This window comes from Bombina bombina, chromosome 1, assembly GCF_027579735.1.
Source record: "Bombina bombina isolate aBomBom1 chromosome 1, aBomBom1.pri, whole genome shotgun sequence".
In the NCBI taxonomy this organism is placed as follows: Eukaryota; Metazoa; Chordata; class Amphibia; order Anura; family Bombinatoridae; genus Bombina; species Bombina bombina.
Window position 1 is genome coordinate 1,000,107,160 of NC_069499.1, and position 21,215 is coordinate 1,000,128,374.

Consider the following 21,215-nt stretch of genomic DNA (forward strand, 5'->3'; position numbering starts at 1 on the left):
TATAATTTTTTCTAGAGATGGAAAACACTAGAAAATGCTGCTGATACCAGATTAATGTAAATTAAGCCTGAATACAGTGATTTAATAACGACTGGTATCATGCTTACTCCCAGGGGTAATACCCTTATGATATTTACAATATAAAACGTTTGCTGGCATGTTTAATCGTTTTTATATATGCTTTGGTGATAAAACTTTATTGGGGCCTAGTTTTTTCCACATGGCTGGCTTAAATTTTGACTAGAAACAATTTCCACTGTTGTAGTATAAAAGTTACAGTTGGTGCAGTTAAAATTACAAACTGTGACATCCAGCTTCCCTCAAAGGCCCTCTGAATGCTATAGGACATCTCTAAAGGGCCCAAAGGCTTTCCAAAGTCGTTTATTGGGGAAGGTAGGGCCACAGCTTGCTGTGGCAGTTGGTTGTGACTGTTAAAAAACGTCTATTTCATTTTTTTGATCCGTTTTTTGAACTAAGGGGTTAATCATCCATTTGCAAGTGGGTGCAATGCTCTGTTAGTCTATTATACACACTGTAAAAATTTCGTTTGATTTACTGCATTTTTTCACTGTTTTTCAAATTCTGACAAAATTTGTTTCTCTTAAAGGCACAGTACCATTTTTTATATTTGCTTGTTAACTTGATTTAAAGTGTTTTCCAAGCTTGCTAGTCTCATTGCTATTCTGTATAAACATGTCTGACATAGAAGAAACTCCTTGTTTATTATGTTTAAAAGCCATGGTGGAACCCCCTCTTAGAATGTGTACCAAATGTACTGATTTCATTTTATGCAATAAAGATAATTTTCTGTCTTTAAAAAATGTATCACCAGAGGAATCTGACGAGGGGGAAGTTATGCCGACTAACTTTCCCCACGTGTCAGACCCTTTGACTCCCGCTTAAGGGACTCACGCTCAAATGGCGCCAAGTACATCTAGGGCGCCCATAGCGTTTACTTTACAAGACATGGCGGCAGTCATGGATAATACACTGTCAGCGGTATTAGCCAGACTACCTGAACTTAGAGGTAAGCGAGAGAGCTCTGGTGTGAGACAAAATGCAGAGCATACTGACGCTTTAAGAACCATGTCTGATACTGCCTCACAATATGCAGAAGCTGAGGAAAGAGAGCTTCAGTCAGTGGGTGATGTTAATGACTCAGGAAAGATACCTGATTCTAATATTTCTACATTTAAATTTAAGCTTGAACACCTCCGCGTGTTGCTTAGGGAGGTTTTAGCTGCTCTGAATGACTGTGATACCATTGCAGTGCCAGAGAAATTGTGTAGACTGGATAAATACTTTGCAGTGCCGGTGTGTACTGATGTTTCTTCTGTTATGTGTGATCAGTCCACGGGTCATCATTACTTCTGGGATATAACTCCTCCCCAACAGGAAATGCAAGAGGATTCACCCAGCAGAGCTGCATATAGCTCCTCCCCTCTACGTCACTCCCAGTCATTCTCTTGCACCCAACGACTAGATAGGATGTGTGAGAGGACTATGGTGATTATACTTAGTTTTTATAACTTCAATCAAAAGTTTGTTATTTTACAATAGCACCGGAGCGTGTTATTGCCTCTCTGGCAGAGTTTGAAGAAGAATCTACCAGAGTTTTTACTATGATTTTAACCGGAGTAGTTAAGATCATATTGCTGTTTCTCGGCCATCTGAGGGAGGTAAAAGCTTCAGATCAGGGGACAGCGGGCAGATGAATCTGCATTGAGGTATGTAGCAGTTTTTATTTTCTGAATGGAATTGATGAGAAAATCCTGCCATACCGTTATAATGACATGTATGTATACTCTACACTTCAGTATTCTGGGGATGGTATTTCACTGGAATTACTCTGTTAAAAGTACATTAAACCTTTGAATAGGTATTTATTATGTTAAACGTTTTTGCTGGAATGTAGAATCGTTTGCATTTTCTGAGGTACTGAGTGAATAAATGTTTGGGCATTATTTTTCCACTTGGCAGTTGCTTGTTTTAAATTGTGACAGTTTCGTTTCTCTCTCACTGCTGTGTGTGAGGGGGAGGGGCCGTTTTTTGGCGCTCTTTGCTACGCATCAAAAATTTCCAGTCAGTTACTCTTGTATTCCTGCATGATCCGGTTCATCTCTAACAGAACTCAGGGGTCTTCAAACTTCTTTGGAGGGAGGTAGATTCTCTCAGCAGAGCTGTGAGACTTATATATTGACTGTGATTAAAAGACGTTGCTCTGTAATTTTTATGTTTCAAATTTAATTATTGTTACTTTACTAAGGGGAACAAACCTTTGCTAAAAGTTGTGTTGTTTTTAAGGATTGATGCTATAACTGTTTTTCAGTTCATTATTTCAACTGTCATTTAATCGTTTAGTGCTTCTTTGAGGCACAGTACGTTTTTGTTAAATAAGATTGTAACCAAGTTGCAAGTTTATTGCTAGTGTGTTAAACATGTCTGATTCAGAAGAAGATACCTGTGTCATTTGTTCCAATGCCAAGGTGGAGCCCAATAGAAATTTATGTACTAACTGTATTGATGCTACTTTAAATAAAAGCCAATCTGTACAAATTGAACAAATTTCACCAAACAGCGAGGGGAGAGTTATGCCGACTAACTCGCCTCACGTGTCAGTACCTGCATCTCCCGCCCGGGAGGTGCGTGATATTGTGGCGCCTAGTACATCTGGGCGGCCATTACAGATAACATTACAAGATATGGCTACTGTTATGACTGAAGTTTTGGCTAAATTACCAGAACTAAGAGGCAAGCGTGATCACTCTGGGGTGAGAACAGAGTGCGCTGATAATACTAGGGCCATGTCTGATACTGCGTCACAGCTTGCAGAGCATGAGGACGGAGAGCTTCATTCTGTGGGTGACGGTTCTGATCCAAACAGATTGGATTCAGATATTTCAAATTTTAAATTTAAATTGGAGAACCTCCGTGTATTACTAGGGGAGGTTTTAGCGGCTCTTAATGATTGTAACACTGTTGCAATACCAGAGAAATTGTGTAGGTTGGATAAATACTTTGCGGTACCGGCGAGTACTGACGTTTTTCCTATACCTAAGAGACTAACTGAAATTGTTACTAAGGAGTGGGATAGACCCGGTGTGCCGTTCTCACCCCCTCCAATATTTAGAAAGATGTTTCCAATAGACGCCACCACACGGGACTTATGGCAAACGGTCCCTAAGGTGGAGGGAGCAGTTTCTACTTTAGCTAAGCGTACCACTATCCCGGTGGAGGATAGCTGTGCTTTTTCAGATCCAATGGATAAAAAATTAGAGGGTTACCTTAAGAAAATGTTTGTTCAACAAGGTTTTATATTGCAACCCCTTGCATGCATCGCGCCGATTACGGCTGCGGCAGCATTTTGGATTGAGTCTCTGGAAGAGAACCTTAGTTCAGCTACGCTGGACGACATTACGGACAGGCTTAGAGTCCTTAAACTAGCTAATTCATTCATTTCGGAGGCCGTAGTACATTTAACCAAACTTACGGCTAAGAACTCAGGATTCGCCATTCAGGCACGTAGGGCGCTGTGGCTAAAATCCTGGTCAGATGATGTAACTTCTAAGTCCAAATTACTTAATATACCTTTCAAGGGGCAAACTTTATTTGGGCCCGGTTTGAAAGAAATTATCGCTGACATTACAGGAGGTAAGGGCCACGCCCTGCCTCAAGACAAAGCCAAGGCTAAGGCTAGACAGTCTAATTTTCGTCCCTTTCGGAATTTCAAAGCAGGAGCAACACCAACTTCCACTGCACCAAAACAGGAAGGAGCTGTTGCTCGTTACAGACAAGGCTGGAAACCTAACCAGTCCTGGAACAAGGGCAAGCAGACCAGGAAACCTGCTGCTGCCCCAAAGACAGCATGAACCGAGGGCCCCCGATCCGGGACCGGATCTAGTGGGGGGCAGACTCTCTCTCTTCGCCCAGGCTTGGGCAAGAGATATTCAGGATCCCTGGGCGCTAGAGATCATATCTCAGGGATACCTCCTAGACTTCAAATTCTCTCCCCCAAGAGGGAGATTTCATCTGTCAAGGTTGTCAACAAACCAGATAAAGAAAGAAGCGTTTCTACGCTGTGTACAAGATCTGTTATTAATGGGAGTGATCCATCCGGTTCCGCGGTCGGAACAAGGACAAGGGTTTTACTCAAACCTGTTTGTGGTTCCCAAAAAAGAGGGAACTTTCAGGCCAATCTTGGATTTAAAGATCCTAAACAAATTCCTAAGAGTTCCATCGTTCAAAATGGAAACTATTCGGACAATCTTACCCATGATTCAAAAGGGTCAGTACATGACCACAGTGGACTTAAAGGATGCTTACCTTCACATACCGATTCACAAAGATCATTACCGGTATCTAAGGTTTGCCTTCTTAGACAGGCATTACCAGTTTGTAGCTCTTCCATTCGGATTGGCTACGGCTCCAAGAATCTTCACAAAGGTTCTGGGTGCCCTTCTGGCGGTACTAAGACCGCGAGGAATTTCGGTAGCTCCGTACCTAGACGACATTCTGATACAAGCTTCAAGCTTTCAAACTGCCAAGTCTCATACAGAGTTAGTTCTGGCATTTCTAAGGTCGCATGGATGGAAAGTGAACGAAAAGAAAAGTTCTCTCTTTCCTCTCACAAGAGTTCCATTCTTGGGGACTCTTATAGATTCTGTAGAAATGAAGATTTATCTGACAGAAGACAGATTAACAAAGCTTCTAAATGCATGCCGTGTCCTTCATTCCATTCAACTCCCGTCAGTAGCTCAATGCATGGAGGTGATCGGCTTAATGGTAGCAGCAATGGACATAGTACCCTTTGCACGTCTACATCTCAGACCGCTGCAATTGTGCATGCTGAGTCAGTGGAATGGGGATTACTCAGACTTGTCCCCTACTCTGAATCTGGATCAAGAGACCAGAAACTCTCTTCTATGGTGGCTTTCTCGGCCACATCTGTCCAGGGGGATGCCATTCAGCAGGCCGGACTGGACAATTGTAACAACAGACGCCAGCCTACTAGGTTGGGGCGCTGTCTGGAATTCTCTGAAGGCTCAGGGACAATGGAATCAGGAGGAAAGTCTCCTGCCAATAAACATTCTGGAATTGAGAGCAGTTCTCAATGCCCTTCTGGCTTGGCCCCAGTTAAAAACTCGGGGGTTCATCAGGTTTCAGTCGGACAACATCACGACTGTAGCTTACATCAACCATCAAGGAGGGACAAGAAGCTCCCTAGCAATGAGGGAAGTATCAAACATAATTCGCTGGGCAGAGTCTCACTCTTGCCACCTGTCAGCAATCCACATCCCGGGAGTGGAGAACTGGGAGGCGGATTTCTTGAGTCGCCAGACTTTTCATCCGGGGGAGTGGGAACTTCATCCGGAGGTCTTTGCCCAAATACTTCGACGTTGGGGCAAACCAGAGATAGATCTCATGGCGTCTCGCCAGAACGCCAAACTTCCTCGCTACGGGTCCAGATCCAGGGATCCGGGAGCGGTTCTGATAGATGCTTTGACAGCACCTTGGAACTTCGGGATGGCTTATGTGTTTCCACCCTTCCCGCTGCTTCCTCGATTGATTGCCAAAATCAAACAGGAGAGAGCATCAGTGATTCTAATAGCGCCTGCATGGCCACGCAGGACTTGGTATGCAGATCTAGTGGACATGTCATCCTGTCCGCCTTGGTCTCTACCTCTAAGACAGGACCTTCTGATACAGGGTCCATTCAAACATCAAAATCTAACTTCTCTGAAGCTGACTGCTTGGAAATTGAACGCTTGATTTTATCAAAACGTGGTTTTTCTGAGTCGGTTATTGATACCCTGATACAGGCTAGGAAGCCTGTTACCAGAAGGATTTACCACAAGATATGGCGTAAATACCTATACTGGTGCGAATCCAAAGGTTACTCCTGGAGTAAGGTTAGGATTCCTAGGATATTGTCTTTTCTACAAGAAGGTTTAGAAAAGGGTTTATCGGCTAGCTCATTAAGGGGACAGATCTCAGCTCTGTCCATCTTGTTACACAGGCGTCTGTCAGAAAACCCAGACGTCCAGGCCTTTTGTCAGGCTTTAGCTAGGATCAAGCCTGTGTTTAAAACTGTTGCTCCGCCATGGAGTTTAAACCTTTGTTCTTAACGTTCTACAAGGAGTTCCGTTTGAACCCCTTCATTCCATTGATATAAAGTTGTTATCTTGGAAAGTGTTATTTTTAATGGCTATTTCTTCGGCTCGGAGAGTCTCTGAGTTATCAGCTTTACATTGTGATTCTCCTTATTTGATTTTTCATTCAGATAAGGTAGTTCTGCGTACAAAACCTGGGTTCTTACCTAAGGTAGTCACTAACAGGAACATCAATCAAGAGATCGTGGTGCCTTCCCTGTGCCCGAATCCTTCTTCAAAGAAGGAACGTCTTCTACACAATCTGGATGTAGTTCGTGCCCTCAAGTTCTACTTGCAGGCAACTAAGGATTTTCGACAAACGTCTTCCCTGTTTGTCGTGTACTCTGGTCAGAGGAGAGGTCATAAGGCTTCGGCTACCTCTCTCTCCTTCTGGCTTCGTAGCATAATTCGTTTAGCCTATGAGACTGCTGGACAGCAGCCTCCTGAAAGAATTACAGCTCATTCTACTAGAGCTGTGGCTTCCACTTGGGCCTTTAAGAATGAGGCCTCTGTTGAACAGATTTGCAAGGCTGCAACTTGGTCTTCGCTTCATACTTTTTCCAAATTTTACAAATTTGACACTTTTGCTTCCTCAGAGGCTATTTTTGGGAGAAAGGTTCTTCAGGCAGTGGTTCCTTCTGTATAATGAGCCTGCCTATCCCTCCCGTCATCCGTGTACTTTTGCTTTGGTATTGGTATCCCAGAAGTAATGATGACCCGTGGACTGATCACACATAACAGAAGAAAACATAATTTATGCTTACCTGATAAATTCCTTTCTTCTGTTGTGTGATCAGTCCACGGCCCGCCCTGTTTTTTAAGGCAGGTAAATATCTTTTAAATTATACTCCAGTCACCACTTCACCCTTGGTTTCTCCTTTCTCGTTGATTCTTGGTCGAATGACTGGGAGTGACGTAGAGGGGAGGAGCTATATGCAGCTCTGCTGGGTGAATCCTCTTGCATTTCCTGTTGGGGAGGAGTTATATCCCAGAAGTAATGATGACCCGTGGACTGATCACACAACAGAAGAAAGGAATTTATCAGGTAAGCATAAATTATGTTTTTTCCAAATACCTAAAAGGTTTACAGAAATTATTAATAAGGAATGGGATAGACCAGGTGTGCCGTTCTCTTCCCCTCCTATTTTTAGAAAAATGTTTCCAATAGACGCCACCACATTGGACTTATGGCAGACAGTCCCTAAGGTGGAGGGAGCAGTTTCTACTCTAGTAAAGCGTACTACTATCCCTGTCGAGGACAGTTGTGTTTTTTTTTTTTTTTAGATCCAATGGATAAAAAATTAGAGGTTACCTTAAGAAAATATTTATTCAACAAGGTTTTATCCTACAGCTCCTTGCATGCATTGCCCCTGTCACTGCTGCTGCTGCGGCGTACTGGTTTGAGTCTCTGGAAGAGGCTTTACAGGTAGCGACTCCATTGGATGACATACTTGGCAAACTTAGAGCACTTAAGCTAGCCAATTCTTTTATTCTGATGCCATTGTTCATTTGACTAAACTAACTGCTAAGAATTCTGGTTTTGCTATACAGGCGAGCAGAGCGCTATGGCTTAGATCATGGTCAGCTGACGTGACTTCAAAATCTAAGCTACTTAACATTCCCTTCAAGGGGCAGACCCTATTCAGGCCTGGTTGAAGGAGATTATTGCTGATATCACTGGAGGAAAAGGTCATGCCCTTCCTCAGGACAGGTCCAAATCTAGGGCCAAACAGTCTAATTTTCGTGCCTTTCAAAACTTCAAGGCAGGTGCGGCATCATCAACTTCCTCTAATAATAGCAATACCACAATGGCGAAAAATAAGCAATCATAGACCGAGCTGAATCATCACTGTATATTTATTATCACATCAAGGAAAACAAAAGTTTCCACCACTCCACACACATCAGCTACATCCAACGCGTTTCCTGCTGCTAAACAGCACTTCGTCAGGGATACTCACAGCTGTCTGATTACACCTTTTATTTGGCTCACCACTCTTTCCCAAAATTTAAAGGTATACTACCGCTTATAAATTTAGCGGCATATTACTAACCTATAAGCCATTCAAACAGGTGCATCAATATCACATTCCAATATATAAAAAAAATAACAAGCATAAATTTATATGTTACGAGTACATTGTATCTAAAAAATATATAGATAGACAATTAACACATTGTAGTGGGAAATCCAGCTAGTACTATACGAATAAAATAATTTTGCTGCATTAACATTTTGTATAATACTAAGATAATTCAGCGGTCACAATACAAGGGCATATTTCCAATATAGATATAAATATGTACTTAGTATTCAGCCAAAAAATAATTTATTAAAGGGATACTAAACCCATTTTTTTTCTTTCATGATTCAGATAGAGCATGAGATTTTAAGCACCTTTCTAATTTACAACTATTATCAATTTTTCTTTGTTCTCATGCTATCTTGATTTGAAAAAGCAGTACTGTAAGCTTTAGAGCCGGACCATTTTTTGTTCAGCACCTGGGTAGCACTTGCTGATTTGTGGCTAAATGTAACAAACCAATCAGCAAGCTCTACCAAGGTGCTGAACTAAAAATGGGCCAGTTCCTAACCTTATATTACTGCTTTTTCAAATCAAGATAACATGAGAACAAAGAAAAATTGATAGTAGGAGTAAATTAGAAAGTTGCTTAAAATTGCACGCTCTATCTGAATCATGAAAGAAAAAAATGTGGGGTTAGTATCCCTTTAAGACACAGTAAATAACCTCTAGTTGTAGTTGCACTTAAAATAACCTAGCACTTTTATTTTCAGATGGTTATATTTATATATCATATCAATTTCGTTTTCTATGATAGTTATATCATCCTCCTAGGGAAAAATTAGAACGCTACTACCTACTGATTACATCTCAGTTACCTATGTATAGTTTTACATCTGAATTTTCATTTATGCCCAAAGGACTCCCTGTTTTTAAGGTATAGATCCAGTACATTTCTCTCCTATTCAGCGTCTGAGATCTATTGCCACCTGTATTTAGTTTGGGCACATGATCAATACCTTGAAATGAAAATAAAGTATTGATATATTTTAATTCACTTTTATCAAAATTATCATTTCTCCTGTGTTGAGCAAAGTGTTTCGCCACTGGTGTCTTCGGCACTTCACTCTCAAGAGACAACAAATGCTCTCTCACTCTATCCTTGAGCATACGTGTCATTCTACCAGTGTACTGAAAAAAACAAAGTTTACAAGTGATAAGATACACTATGTATCTGGAATTACAGTTAAGGTGATGGTTCACCATGTATACATTACCTGTTACTGTGGGGTTAAAACTATCACTCCTAATAAGGTATTTACATGATTTACATGGTGTGCCACCACATCTATAATTCCCATTCTTCTTTTTTAACCATATCCTATCATCCTTTTTCTCTTTAATGGAAAAATTTCGTTTAAGACTATTCTCTATAGTTTCTGCTTTCCTTGATACACATCTAATCCCTTTATCTATGACTGTCTTTAGTTTAGGATCATTTTTTAATAGTGGGCTAAATTTCTGAATAATTTTACAAATTTCTGAATATTGCCTACTATATTTGGTAGAAAAAGTTAATCTATCCATATTTCCTGAAATTTTGTCTTGTTTACTTTTATCTTGCAATAAAGATTTCCTATCCATAGCCTTAACTTCTTCCATAGTTATTTCTAGATGTCTTTTCTTATAACCCCTATCCATCAGTCTATTCATTAAATTGTTTGCTTGGACAGAATAGTTTTCTTCACTACTACAATTACGTTTTAAACGCATAAACTGGCCTTTTGGAATTCCCTTTTTCACACTATAGGGATGGCCAGAATCTGCTCTAAGTATGGTATTGCCTGATGTTTTCTTTCTGAATATTTCTGTTGTAATGCATCCTTTACTTATGTCTCCTTTTATTGTCAAGTCTAGATAGTCAACACTGCTCTCTGAACAAAAAAAGGTAAACCTCAAATTATTATTGTTGTCATTTAAATATCCCATAAACTGTACTATAGTTGAATCACCACTTTTCCAAACTATTAGCAAATCATCTATAAATCTAGTATAGAATAGAATACTTTTTTGAAAAGGATTACTAGTAGAAAATATTTTCTTCAGTTCAAAATATCCAAGATATAAGTTAGCGTATGAGGGGGCGAATTTCGCCCCCATCGCCGTACCCTGACATTGTACATAAAAGCAGCCCTCAAATAGAAAATAGTTGTGGGTTAGAAGAAATTGTACAATGTCTACAATATAATCAATGAAGCAAGTCTCAAAGCTAGTATACATATGTAACATTTCATTAAGTGCATTAAGTCCCTCTCTATGCGGTATACAAGAATATAACGATTCTACATCTATAGTCAAGAACATAGATTCACTATCCCATCCTAGATCTTCCACCTTACGTAGTAGATGTTTCGTATCCCTTAGGTAACCTGGTAAACTTTTTACTATGGGCTGTAGAAATTCATCTATCCATCTCCCTAGATTTTCTCCTATGGTTCCTATAGTGGAGATTATAGGCCTCCCTGGCGGTCTTGATGCACATTTATGAACTTTAGGGAGATGTTTAAATACAGTTACTGTAGGACTCTCATTTATTAAACATTCTGCCTGTGCTTGTGTCAAATATCCATAGTGAACACCTTCATCTAACAACATTTAACTCATTATTATAACGCTCTGTAGGGTTATATGTCAATTTATGATCTGTATTTACATCTGATAATTGCCTTTCAGCTTCCAATACATATGCTTCCCTATCTTGCACCACAATAGTGCCACCCTTGTAAGATTTAGAAACTACTATATTAGTATTGTCCCTAATTTCTTTTAGTGCTTTTCTTTCCTGGTGAGACAAATTATCCCTTTTATTCTTTTTCGTGTGTATCTCTTTTACTTTTGTGTTATAAAGTTGTGTCAATTCTTCTTCCACCACTGCGTGAAATACCTCAATTAAATCCCCTCTTGCATGTATAGGATAGAAACTACTTGTGTGTCCTATCTTTTGTGTAGAGCTTGGAATGCATAAATTATTAGGATTATATCTCAAGCTTTCACTACTTAAGATCCTTAAACTATTGGTATCACACAACTCATTAAATGTAAGTGAATCTATATCTGTGCTTATTATATTACTCACAACAGTACACGTATCCACTATCTCACTATCATAAATGGAAGATGGATCCTCATTAAAAAAATGTCTTTTTAGCGTGACCTTTCGCACAAACTTATTGAGGTCAACAATGGTATCAAATAAGTCCATATTTCTTGTTGGAGAGAAACCCATTCCTTTCGAAAGTGCAATCTTCTGTGTATTGGTTAATGGGACAGATGACAAGTTTATTATACTCTCTAGTTCTGATCCTTCTTTTCTTTCGTTGCTCTGGTCAGCCTGCTGGGATATTTTGCCTTCTGATCTTCTTCCTTTTTCTTTTTTATTCTTTTTGGATCTCCATCTTTTACTTTATGTTCTTGACCGGACATATTAGAGGTAATTCCCAAATCCACCAGTGATCTATGTTCCACCTTTTCTTTAGGTCTTGCTCCTAGAGTATTATCTCTTTCATTATTTTCCTCACTCATAGGTGTAGATGATCTTGGACTGTATGCATATGAACTGCCCTCTGCACTCGAGAAAGTAACTTTTCTTTGTACTTCCTTTTTATTAGACATATCTCCTTCAGCCTTTTTTCCTTTTATTCTTTTTAGTTTTAGTTTTTAACTATAAACTATATCTAAGTCATAGTCCTTACAATCTCTTTGATATTTGCCCAGTTTTCTTGTGACCACTTCATTATCAATTCTTTCAGTTGTATCTTTTAGTTGTTTCATATAGTCTTCAAATCTCTCATCATCTTTAAGGTCATCAATCTGTATTTGTATCTCAGCTAGCTCACATAGTGTGGTTTCTCTTTCCTCTGTTCTTTTCTTTAATAGTTGTTTCATAAGAACCACAGAGCAATCAGTCAAATTTTGATTCCATTCTTTCATAAAAACCACATCCATTTTTTCTGCTGCTGGATACTTTTTCATTCTGAGACCTCGTGGTATTTTTTCCTCATTTATATATAGTTGTAAAAATTCCATTTCCCACCATGTCTTTAGTTCTTTAATGGTTAATTTCTCTTTCATAGAAAACAATGTACTCAAATCTACAGGTGTGTGTTTGGTAGTGGTGTCCCCTTTAATTAGTAAATCAATTTTCGCTCGTCTATTTACAATTTCTTCCTGATCCATGGCTTCAAATTATTATCTTATGTGCTATGCACTTGACTTGTCACAGTATAATATGCAATTAAAGAATTTCACATCAAGCAAAGACACACTGTTGCAAAACTGTGTGTATAAGCCATAAGGAATGTAATCACTTTCCTTGATGTGATAATAAATATACAGTGATGATTCAGCTCAGTGAGGAGGAGGAGTGCCTGAATACTTTCCAACATCCCGCATAGTGGGGCCGGATAACCGTGAGTAACCTGGGTTGATGTTTTTACAAACACACAAAGTTAGTTCGATACCACCAATATATCTTCATGTTATCTACTTGTGATACAATATACTATACTGGAATACTGGAGAATTTGGAGGTTATCTGAACATATATATACCTACCAAGGAGAAACATAATACTTTATAGTGCATATGTAAAACTCACCCAGCTGAATATATATACAGTTAACACTCTATGTGTACCTGGAAACAAGAGTGTCATAAGTAAGAACTTTGTAACAATTTAATTCCTGCAAATAACCAGGTTGTGGCAACAATACATGTGAGATTATAAACCCATTTGTAAAACAACAGACTGTTTGAGTTGCACACAGCTAAAAGGTTAAGTGATTACATTCCTTATGGCTTATACACACAGTTTTGCAACAGTGTGTCTTTCCTCTAATAATAAACAAGAGGGAACTTTTGCTCAATCCAAGACGGTCTGGAGACCAAACCTGAGATGGAAAAAAGGTAAGCAGGTAAAAAAGCCTGCTGCTGCCTCTAAGACAGCACGAAGTAACGCCCCCCTATCCGGGAACGGATCTAGTAGGGGGCAGACTTTCACTCTTTGCCCAGGCGTGGGCAAGAGATGTTCAGGATCCCTGGGCGTTGGAAACTATATCCCAGGGATATCTTCTGGACTTCAAAGCTTCCCCCCCAAAAGGGAGATTTCACCTTTCACAATTATCTGCACACCAGATAAAGAGAGAGGCATTCTTACAATGTGTATGAGTCCTCCTAGTTATGGGAGTGATCCATCCAGTTCCAAAGGAGGAACAGGGACAGGGTTTTTACTCAAATCTGTTTGTGGTTCACAAAAAAGAGGGAACCTTCAGACCAATTTTGGATCTAAAGATCTTAAACAAATTCCTCAAAGTTCCGTCGTTCAAGATGGAAACTATTCGTACCATCCTACCGCTGATCCAGGAGGGTCAATATATGACTACAGTGGATCTAAAGGATGCTTATCTTCACATTCCGATACAAAAAGATCATCATCGGTTTCTCAGGTTTGCCTTTTAAGACAGGCATTAACAGTTGTAGCTCTTCCCTTGGGATTATCTACAGCCCCAAGAATCTTTACAAAGGTTCTAGGGTCACTTATGGCGGTCCTAAGGCCGCGGGGCATAGCAGTAGCCCCTTATTTAGACGACATCCTGATACAGGCGTAAAACTTCCAAATTGCCAAGTCTCATACGGACGTAGTACTGGCATTTCTGTGGTCGCATGGGTGGAAAGTGAACGAGGAAAAGAGTTCTCTATCCCCACTCACAAGAGTTTCCTTTCTAGGGACTCTGATAGATTCTGTAGAAATGAAAATTCACCTGACGGAGTCCAGGTTATCAAAGCTTCTAAATTCCTGCTGGGTTCTTCATTCCATTCCGCACCCTTCGGTGGTTCAGTGTATGGAAGTAATCGGCTTAATGGTAGCGGCAATGGACATAGTGCCGTTTGCACGCTTACATCTCAGACCGCTGCAACTATGCATGCTCAGTCAGTGGAGCGGGGATTACACAGATTTGTCCCCTCAACTGAATCTGGACCAAGAGACCAGGGATTCTCTTCTCTGGTGGCTATCTCGGGTCCATCTGTCCAAAGGTATGACCTTTCGCAGGCCAGATTGGACAATTGTTACGACAGATGCCAGCCTTCTAGGTTGGGGTGCAGTCTGGAACTCCCTGAAGGCTCAGGGATCGTGGACTCAGGAGGAGTCTCTCCTTCCATTAAATATTCTGGAACTAAGAGCGATATTCAAGGCTCTTCAGGCTTGGCCTCAGTTAGCAACTCTGAGGTACATCAGATTTCAGTCGGACAACATCACGACTGTAGCTTACATCAACCATCAAGGGGGAACGAGAAGTTCCCTAGAGATGTTAGAAGTTTCAAAAATCATTCGCTGGGCAGAGATTCACTCTTGTCACCTATCAGCTATCCATATCCCAGGTGTAGAGCACTGGGAGGCGGATTTTCTAAGTCGTCAGACTTTTCATCCGGGAGAGTGGGAACTCCATCCGGAGGCATTTGCACAACTGATTCATCGTTGGGGCAAACCAGAACTGGATCTCATGGCGTCTCGCCAGAACGCCAAGCTTCCGTGTTACGGATCCAGGTCCAGGGATCCCAAGGCGACACTGATAGATGCTCTAGCAGCGCCCTGGTCTTTCAACCTGTCTTATGTGTTTCCACCGTTTCCTCTGCCCCCTCGACTGATTGCCAAGATCAAGCAGGAGAGTGCATTGGTGATTCTGATAGCACCTGCGTGGCCACGCAGGACCTGGTATGCAGATCTAGTGGACATGTCATCCTTTCCACCACGGTCTCTGCCTCTGAAACAGGACCTTCTACTTCAGGGTCCTTTCAACCATCCAAATCTAATTTCTCTGAGGCTGACTGCCTGGAGATTGAACGCTTGATTTTATCAAAGCGTGGCTTCTCCGAGTCAGTTATTGATAACTTAAGACAGGCACGAAAGCCTGTCACCAGGAAAATTTACCATAAGGTATGGCGTAGATATCTTTATTGGTGTGAATCCAAGGGTTACTCATGGAGTAAGGTCAGGATTGCTAGGATATTATCTTTTCTCCAAGAAGGTTTGGAAAAAGGATTGTCAGCTAGTTAAGCATCTGGCAGATGTTCCAGGGATTTTGTCAGGCTTTAGTTAGAATCAAGCCTGTGTTTAAACCTGTTGCTCCACCATGGAGCTTAAGCTTGGTTCTTAAGGTTCTTCAAGGAGTTCCGTTTGAACCTCTTCATTCCATAGATATCAAGCTTTTATCTTGGAAAGTTCTTTTTTTTTTGGTAGCTATTTCCTCGGCTCGTAGAGTCTCTGAGCTATCTGCCTTACAATGTGATTCTCCTTATCTGATTTTTCATACGGATAAGGTAGTCCTGCGTACCAAACCTGGGTTCTTACCTAAGGTGGTATCTAACAAGAATATCAATCAAGAAATTGTTGTTCCATCCTTGTGTTACACAATTTGGACGTGGTCCGTGCTTTAAAGTTTTACTTACAAGCTACTAAAGATTTTCGTCAAACATCTGCTTTGTTTGTTGTCTACTCTGGACAGAGGAGAGGTCAAAAGGCTTCGGCAACCTCTTTTTCTTTTTGACTAAGAAGCTTAATCCGCTTAGCCTATGAGACTGCTGGACAGCAACCTCCTGAAAGGATTACAGCTCATTCCACTAGAGCTGTGGCTTCCTCTTGGGCCTTTAAAAATGAGGCTTCTTTTGATCAGATTTGCAAGGCGACGACTTGGTCTTCGCTTCATATTTTTTCAAAATTTTACAAATTTGATACTTTTGCTTCTTCGGAGGCTATATTTGGGAGACAGGTTTTACGGGCAGTGGTTCCTTCCATTTAAGTTCCTGCCTTGTCCCTCCCTTCATCCGTGTACTTTAGCTTTGGTATTGGTATCCCACAAGTAATGGATGATCCGTGGACTGGATACACCTTACAAGAGAAAACAAAATTTATGCTTACCTGATAAATTTATTTCTCTTGTGGTGTATCCAGTCCACGGCCCGCCCTGTCATTTTAAGGCAGGTAATTTTTAAATTTAAACTACAGTAACCACTGCACCCTATGGTTCCTCCTTTCTCGGCTTGTTTTCGGTCGAATGACTGGCTATGACAGTTAGGGGAGGAGCTATATTACAGCTCTGCTGTGGGTGTCCTCTTGCAACTTCCTGTTGGGAATGAGAATATCCCACAAGTAATGGATGATCCGTGGACTGGATACACCACAAGAGAAATAAATTTATCAGGTAAGCATAAATTGTGTTTTTTCTTTGTAATATTATCATTTAGTTTTATTATTTGTATAGGTTTTATATTTTTTGCTTATAATTCAGTTCAATTATTTCTTTGGTATTAGAGCGCCCCCTATCCATTGTTTTGATTGACTGTTATTTCAGATGGAAAAATTTAAGAACAAGGGGTCAAGATCTCAAAAGGGTGATTGCTTCATGGAATAAACTTCCACAAGAGGTGGTAAAGACCAACACTGTGGGGGACTTTAAGAATGTCTGGGATAAGCATAAGGTTATCCTACGAACTAGATATGTGTGGTTTTTTTATTTTGTGTTTTTTTATGTTTTTAGGAAATATTGAGTAGACTTGCTGGGCTTATAGTTTTTATCTGCCATCAAAATCTATGTTTCTATGATTTTATGTTTCTATTAGAGAGTATTCCATTTGTACGGAGTGAAGAAACAGAATTATAAAATCGGTTGTCCACCTTTTTTATCTTACAGACTGGTCTTTGTTTAAGATGTTTTCTCGCACTGTAACAGAAGCTTGTCCTGTAGCAAAGCAAAGCAAAATCTATGTGGATACATCTGGAGGAGAAAAGGTACTTAATCATACTTTTGTTGTTAAAGATACTTTTAGTATATTAACCCCTTCAGTGCTTATGCATTCCACACCCGTGTCATTTTTTTTCCTACATATTTCGAATTTACAGTTTTGTTTGTTTACATTTTGCGTCAGTTCACCTTCCCAAAACGCCAATAATTTAAGATTTTGTACCAACTATTTAAACCAATACCTAGTACTAATACTGGTGTTAAGAGTTAAAGACGGCTACGAGTTGGTGTTTCATAGATTAGTGAGTTAATACCAAATGCAACCAATTAATTACACCAGCTTTGTTACAAATGTAAAATACCTTTTGAACATTGCTTGTTATGAGGTTTGGGGTGTTTAATATAGCACCATTAACGGTTTGTGAGCCACAGTTAATACTGACAGGGCTGTTGCTATTTTAGGTCTACTTTGTAACCTTTGTCTTGGTCTTTATTGTCATGTTCCCAAATAAGACTCTTTATATCTCTTTAAACATTGAATTATTGTATTTTACTAATTTTTAATGTGTATATTTTAAAATGTGTGATAATGCTGTGATTTAAAGGGACAGTCTAGTATAAATTAAACTTTCATTATTCAGATAGGACTTTTAATTTTAATCAACTTTCCAATTTACTTTTATCATCAAATTTTACTTTTTTCTCTTAGTATTCTTAGTTTAAACTAAACATAGGTAGGCTCATATGCTAATTTCTAAGCCTTTGAGGGCTGCCTCTTATCACATGCTTTTTAAATCTCTTTTCAACACAAAGAGACAGAAAGTACACGTGGGCTATATAGATAACACTGTGTTCAAGCACAGAGGGTTATTTAAGATTTAGCACAAAACAATGCTAAATGCAAGACAATAGATAATAAACAGTCAGTCATTTGATCAGGGGGCTGGAAGAAGGCTCCTAAATACAAGGTAATCACAGAGGTAAAAAGTGTATTAATATAACTGTGTTGGTTATGCAAAACTGGGGAATGGATAATAAAGGGATTATCTATCTTTTAAAACAATAACAATTCTATGGTAGACTGTCCCTTTAAATATTTTTTTTTGTTTGTAGGAAATTGATATATATGATGTTGCACCTCTCACATCTCTGGAGACACAAGTAACTGTCCAGGGAGACCGTAAGTTGTATGCAGAGTATGACCTTCTGGAACCTGGACTTTTCAACACCACTAGGAACCTCAATATAGCACTTAAATGGAAGGGAGGATCCTTAGACTCAAGTAAGCGTGACTAGCACAACAAGCTAGGTCTGTTATATGTCTTATTTAATTTCAGTTTGTTATTCTGTTGTAATAATTGTTTGGAGTATTCACTCAAAGACTAAAACCCATATCACATATTAGTGTCAATATAGCACAGGTTACATAGTGCCTTTCTAGAAATATGTGCCAGTACATTCTACATCCTGTGCGTTGTAGACTAGAGAGAGTGTGAGCTTCTAGTCTGCATCTTTTTACCAAATCTTACAAACTTGGCTTTCTAATATATTTCTGGCAGAAGATCCCACCATAAGAGCAGTGCTTCTATTTGTGGTTTGGCATCCCTGAATGTATTGGCTAGGAAGTTGTGATTTATATAATCAAATTAAACTTTTGAAGTAATGGTTGTCAGTTCCAGCTTGTTTGTTTTTATGTAGAGCCAAGAAATAGGAAATAAATATTATAAGCTACCAAGAAGTTTTGGAATGGGACTAGGTCCCAGATAGCAAGGTATTTATGAACTTTTTGAAATGAGTTTGTATTGTCCTCATGAATGTTAAAATCCTATACTTGAATTATAAAATATAATGCAGGAGTTAAACACACAGGCAGGGTGGAATGGATTTAAATCATGGTTTTCTGCATAAAGGTTCCATTTTTAGAAAAATAACTTGTCAGATTATTTTCCAAATATATCTGAAAATTACTTATTTAGTTATATACCATTAGATATACATAAAAAGAAATGATTGGGAGGTGAACTATATCCAGTTTAATAGGTTCATATTTTATCAACCTTTCAGCTGTACTTTATTGGAAGGAGGAAAAAATAACAATGACCTTAATAAAAACAATTTAAATAGTTTTAACTAAACCAATAACATTATATATTTTTACTGCTTGCCCCTGCCTCCTCACATTTAGGTCATTGCACAGATCTATTTCACTCCAAACAATCTTCTATTCCTTGAGTTTCTTGACACTAAACGCAAAAAATTTTTTCTTTCAAGATTCAGATAGAGTATGCAATTTTAAGCAACTTTCTAAATTGCTCCTATTATCAGTTTTTCTTTGTTCTCTTGCTATCTTTATTTGAAAAAGAAGGCATCTAATCTAAGGAGCCAGACAATTTTTGGTTCAGAACCCTGGACATGCCCTTGTTTATTGGTGGGTGCATTTAGCCACGAATCAGCAAGCACAACCCAGGTTGTGAACCAAAAATGGGCCAGCTTCTAAACTTACATTCTTGCTTTTCAAATAAAAATGATAAAAATAAAAATTATGTAAATATGGCAGCCTAACTCCCCCCCACCGTTACGTAGCTACCTTCTTCTTCAAATGATCAGCCAATAAGAATCCAATCCTCGGTCAGAAATTGAACGCGCTTGCATTGGCTGATCATTTGAAGAAGAAGGTAGCTACGTAATGGTGGGGGGAGTTAGGCTGCCATATTTACATCATATTATAGAAGTTATCGTCGATGATTACTAGAAGGAAGTAGGTAAGACAAAAGGGTGCAGGCGGATCTTCATTTTCTATTTTTAAATATCGGATACTGTTATCTCGAGTGTTGACTGTCCCTTTAAATAGAAACTACATTTAGATTTTTCATTAAAAAAGCATTTTATTTTTTAAAAAATCTAACTAAAACTAACACAATAGAGTTTTCTTTTTACACTTGTGTGCTCTTTTTTTAAAGGGTCTTTCTAGTCTATAAAAGTACATGCTCTAATTTCTTAGTACTGCTTAGTACCCGCAGAGCATTGCCACTGACCCAATTGGCAGCGCAAGTTGCATAACCCAGCTGTGTAACTAGCACTGCTGATTAGATTGGATTTCTGCTCAGGACCAGTGAGTGGTATTTATGCTATGTTAACCCTTTTGTAGGGGTTAAACATATAGCATTACAGAGTCGCTAGTTTTAGAGCATGTCATTTTTTGACTGTACTTGCCCTTTAAATAATATAATGGTTGGCTGTGTACACCTGGTCACCGGGGCATAGCTCACTATATAGGATAGTTCAGTTGACTCTGTAAATATAAATGACTAACCATATATATTTAAGAAAATCTACACACATAAAAGGAAAATATTGTTACTCAGTTGCAGTCATAACAGTCTCAGGAAATGAATATAATGCAAGTTAGTGTGTTCCATTCCCTCGCGTGTGTGACAGAACAGTACACTATTATTGTGTAAACCAGCTTCCTTTTTGAGGTTCTTATGTGGCGTATGGAATAGGTTGGTAAGACATTAGTGGGGAGAGATGTATACAGTTCTGTTTAAAAATTGATGCTTGCTGATTTTTGCAGCTTTAGAGGGAATACAAAAAGAATAGAAAAGCTAGGAAAACATGGAGTTATTTCTTTTTCTGGGAATTTGTATCTTCTAATCTTGAAAAATAGATCTTGTTCACTATAATGGTCCTTTGACTATTTTGAATACATGTATTTTGTCATTACATGCCAACCTGTGTGCTCTCCACAGTCAGTTCTGACGATATAGTGTTTTCTTTTGGCACTTGTGGGTTTTTTTATTCTACTGGTGCATAGATTGTGGATTAAAATGCCTTCTGATATGAGAAATTTCAAGAAGATATAGAAAAAGAGATGCATTTTTGTAAGTCAGGGTTTGACACACCCATGCGCTAGGTAACCCAATGGAGCCTTAAAATGAGGCTCTGGCGCCCTGGATTAGAGTCCTCAACACATCTATGGGTGCCTCTCTCCGGCCACCACCAGCTGCACCTAAAATTGAGCTTAGTACATCTGGATCCTTTCTAGACCTGGCAGCTGTGAAATACAAATGCAGCTCATATTGGGTCTATAGTGTGTGTGTTTTATAATATAAAACTAGAAATCTATATTAGAGGCTCAAAGGCGAAACTTTCTCTTCCTCAATGTCACAGTAAAGATGATTATAGTGGAGAGTGCAGAGTCCTCATTATCATTGTGATTACTAAAATATATATTTTCACCCCCA

At 39.2% G+C, this 21,215-nt stretch overlaps 1 protein-coding gene across 1 annotated transcript in view; it reads left to right on the forward strand.

The window, feature by feature from the left end:
• The window catches only part of PIGT (phosphatidylinositol glycan anchor biosynthesis class T), a 114,933-nt gene that overhangs the window by 53,929 nt on the left and 39,789 nt on the right, over positions 1–21,215 (forward strand). The window contains exons 7-8 of the mRNA XM_053712780.1: positions 16,921–17,018; positions 18,085–18,253. Coding sequence (XP_053568755.1) covers positions 16,921–17,018; positions 18,085–18,253 — 267 coding nt within the window. The remainder of the gene's footprint in view (positions 1–16,920; positions 17,019–18,084; positions 18,254–21,215) is intronic.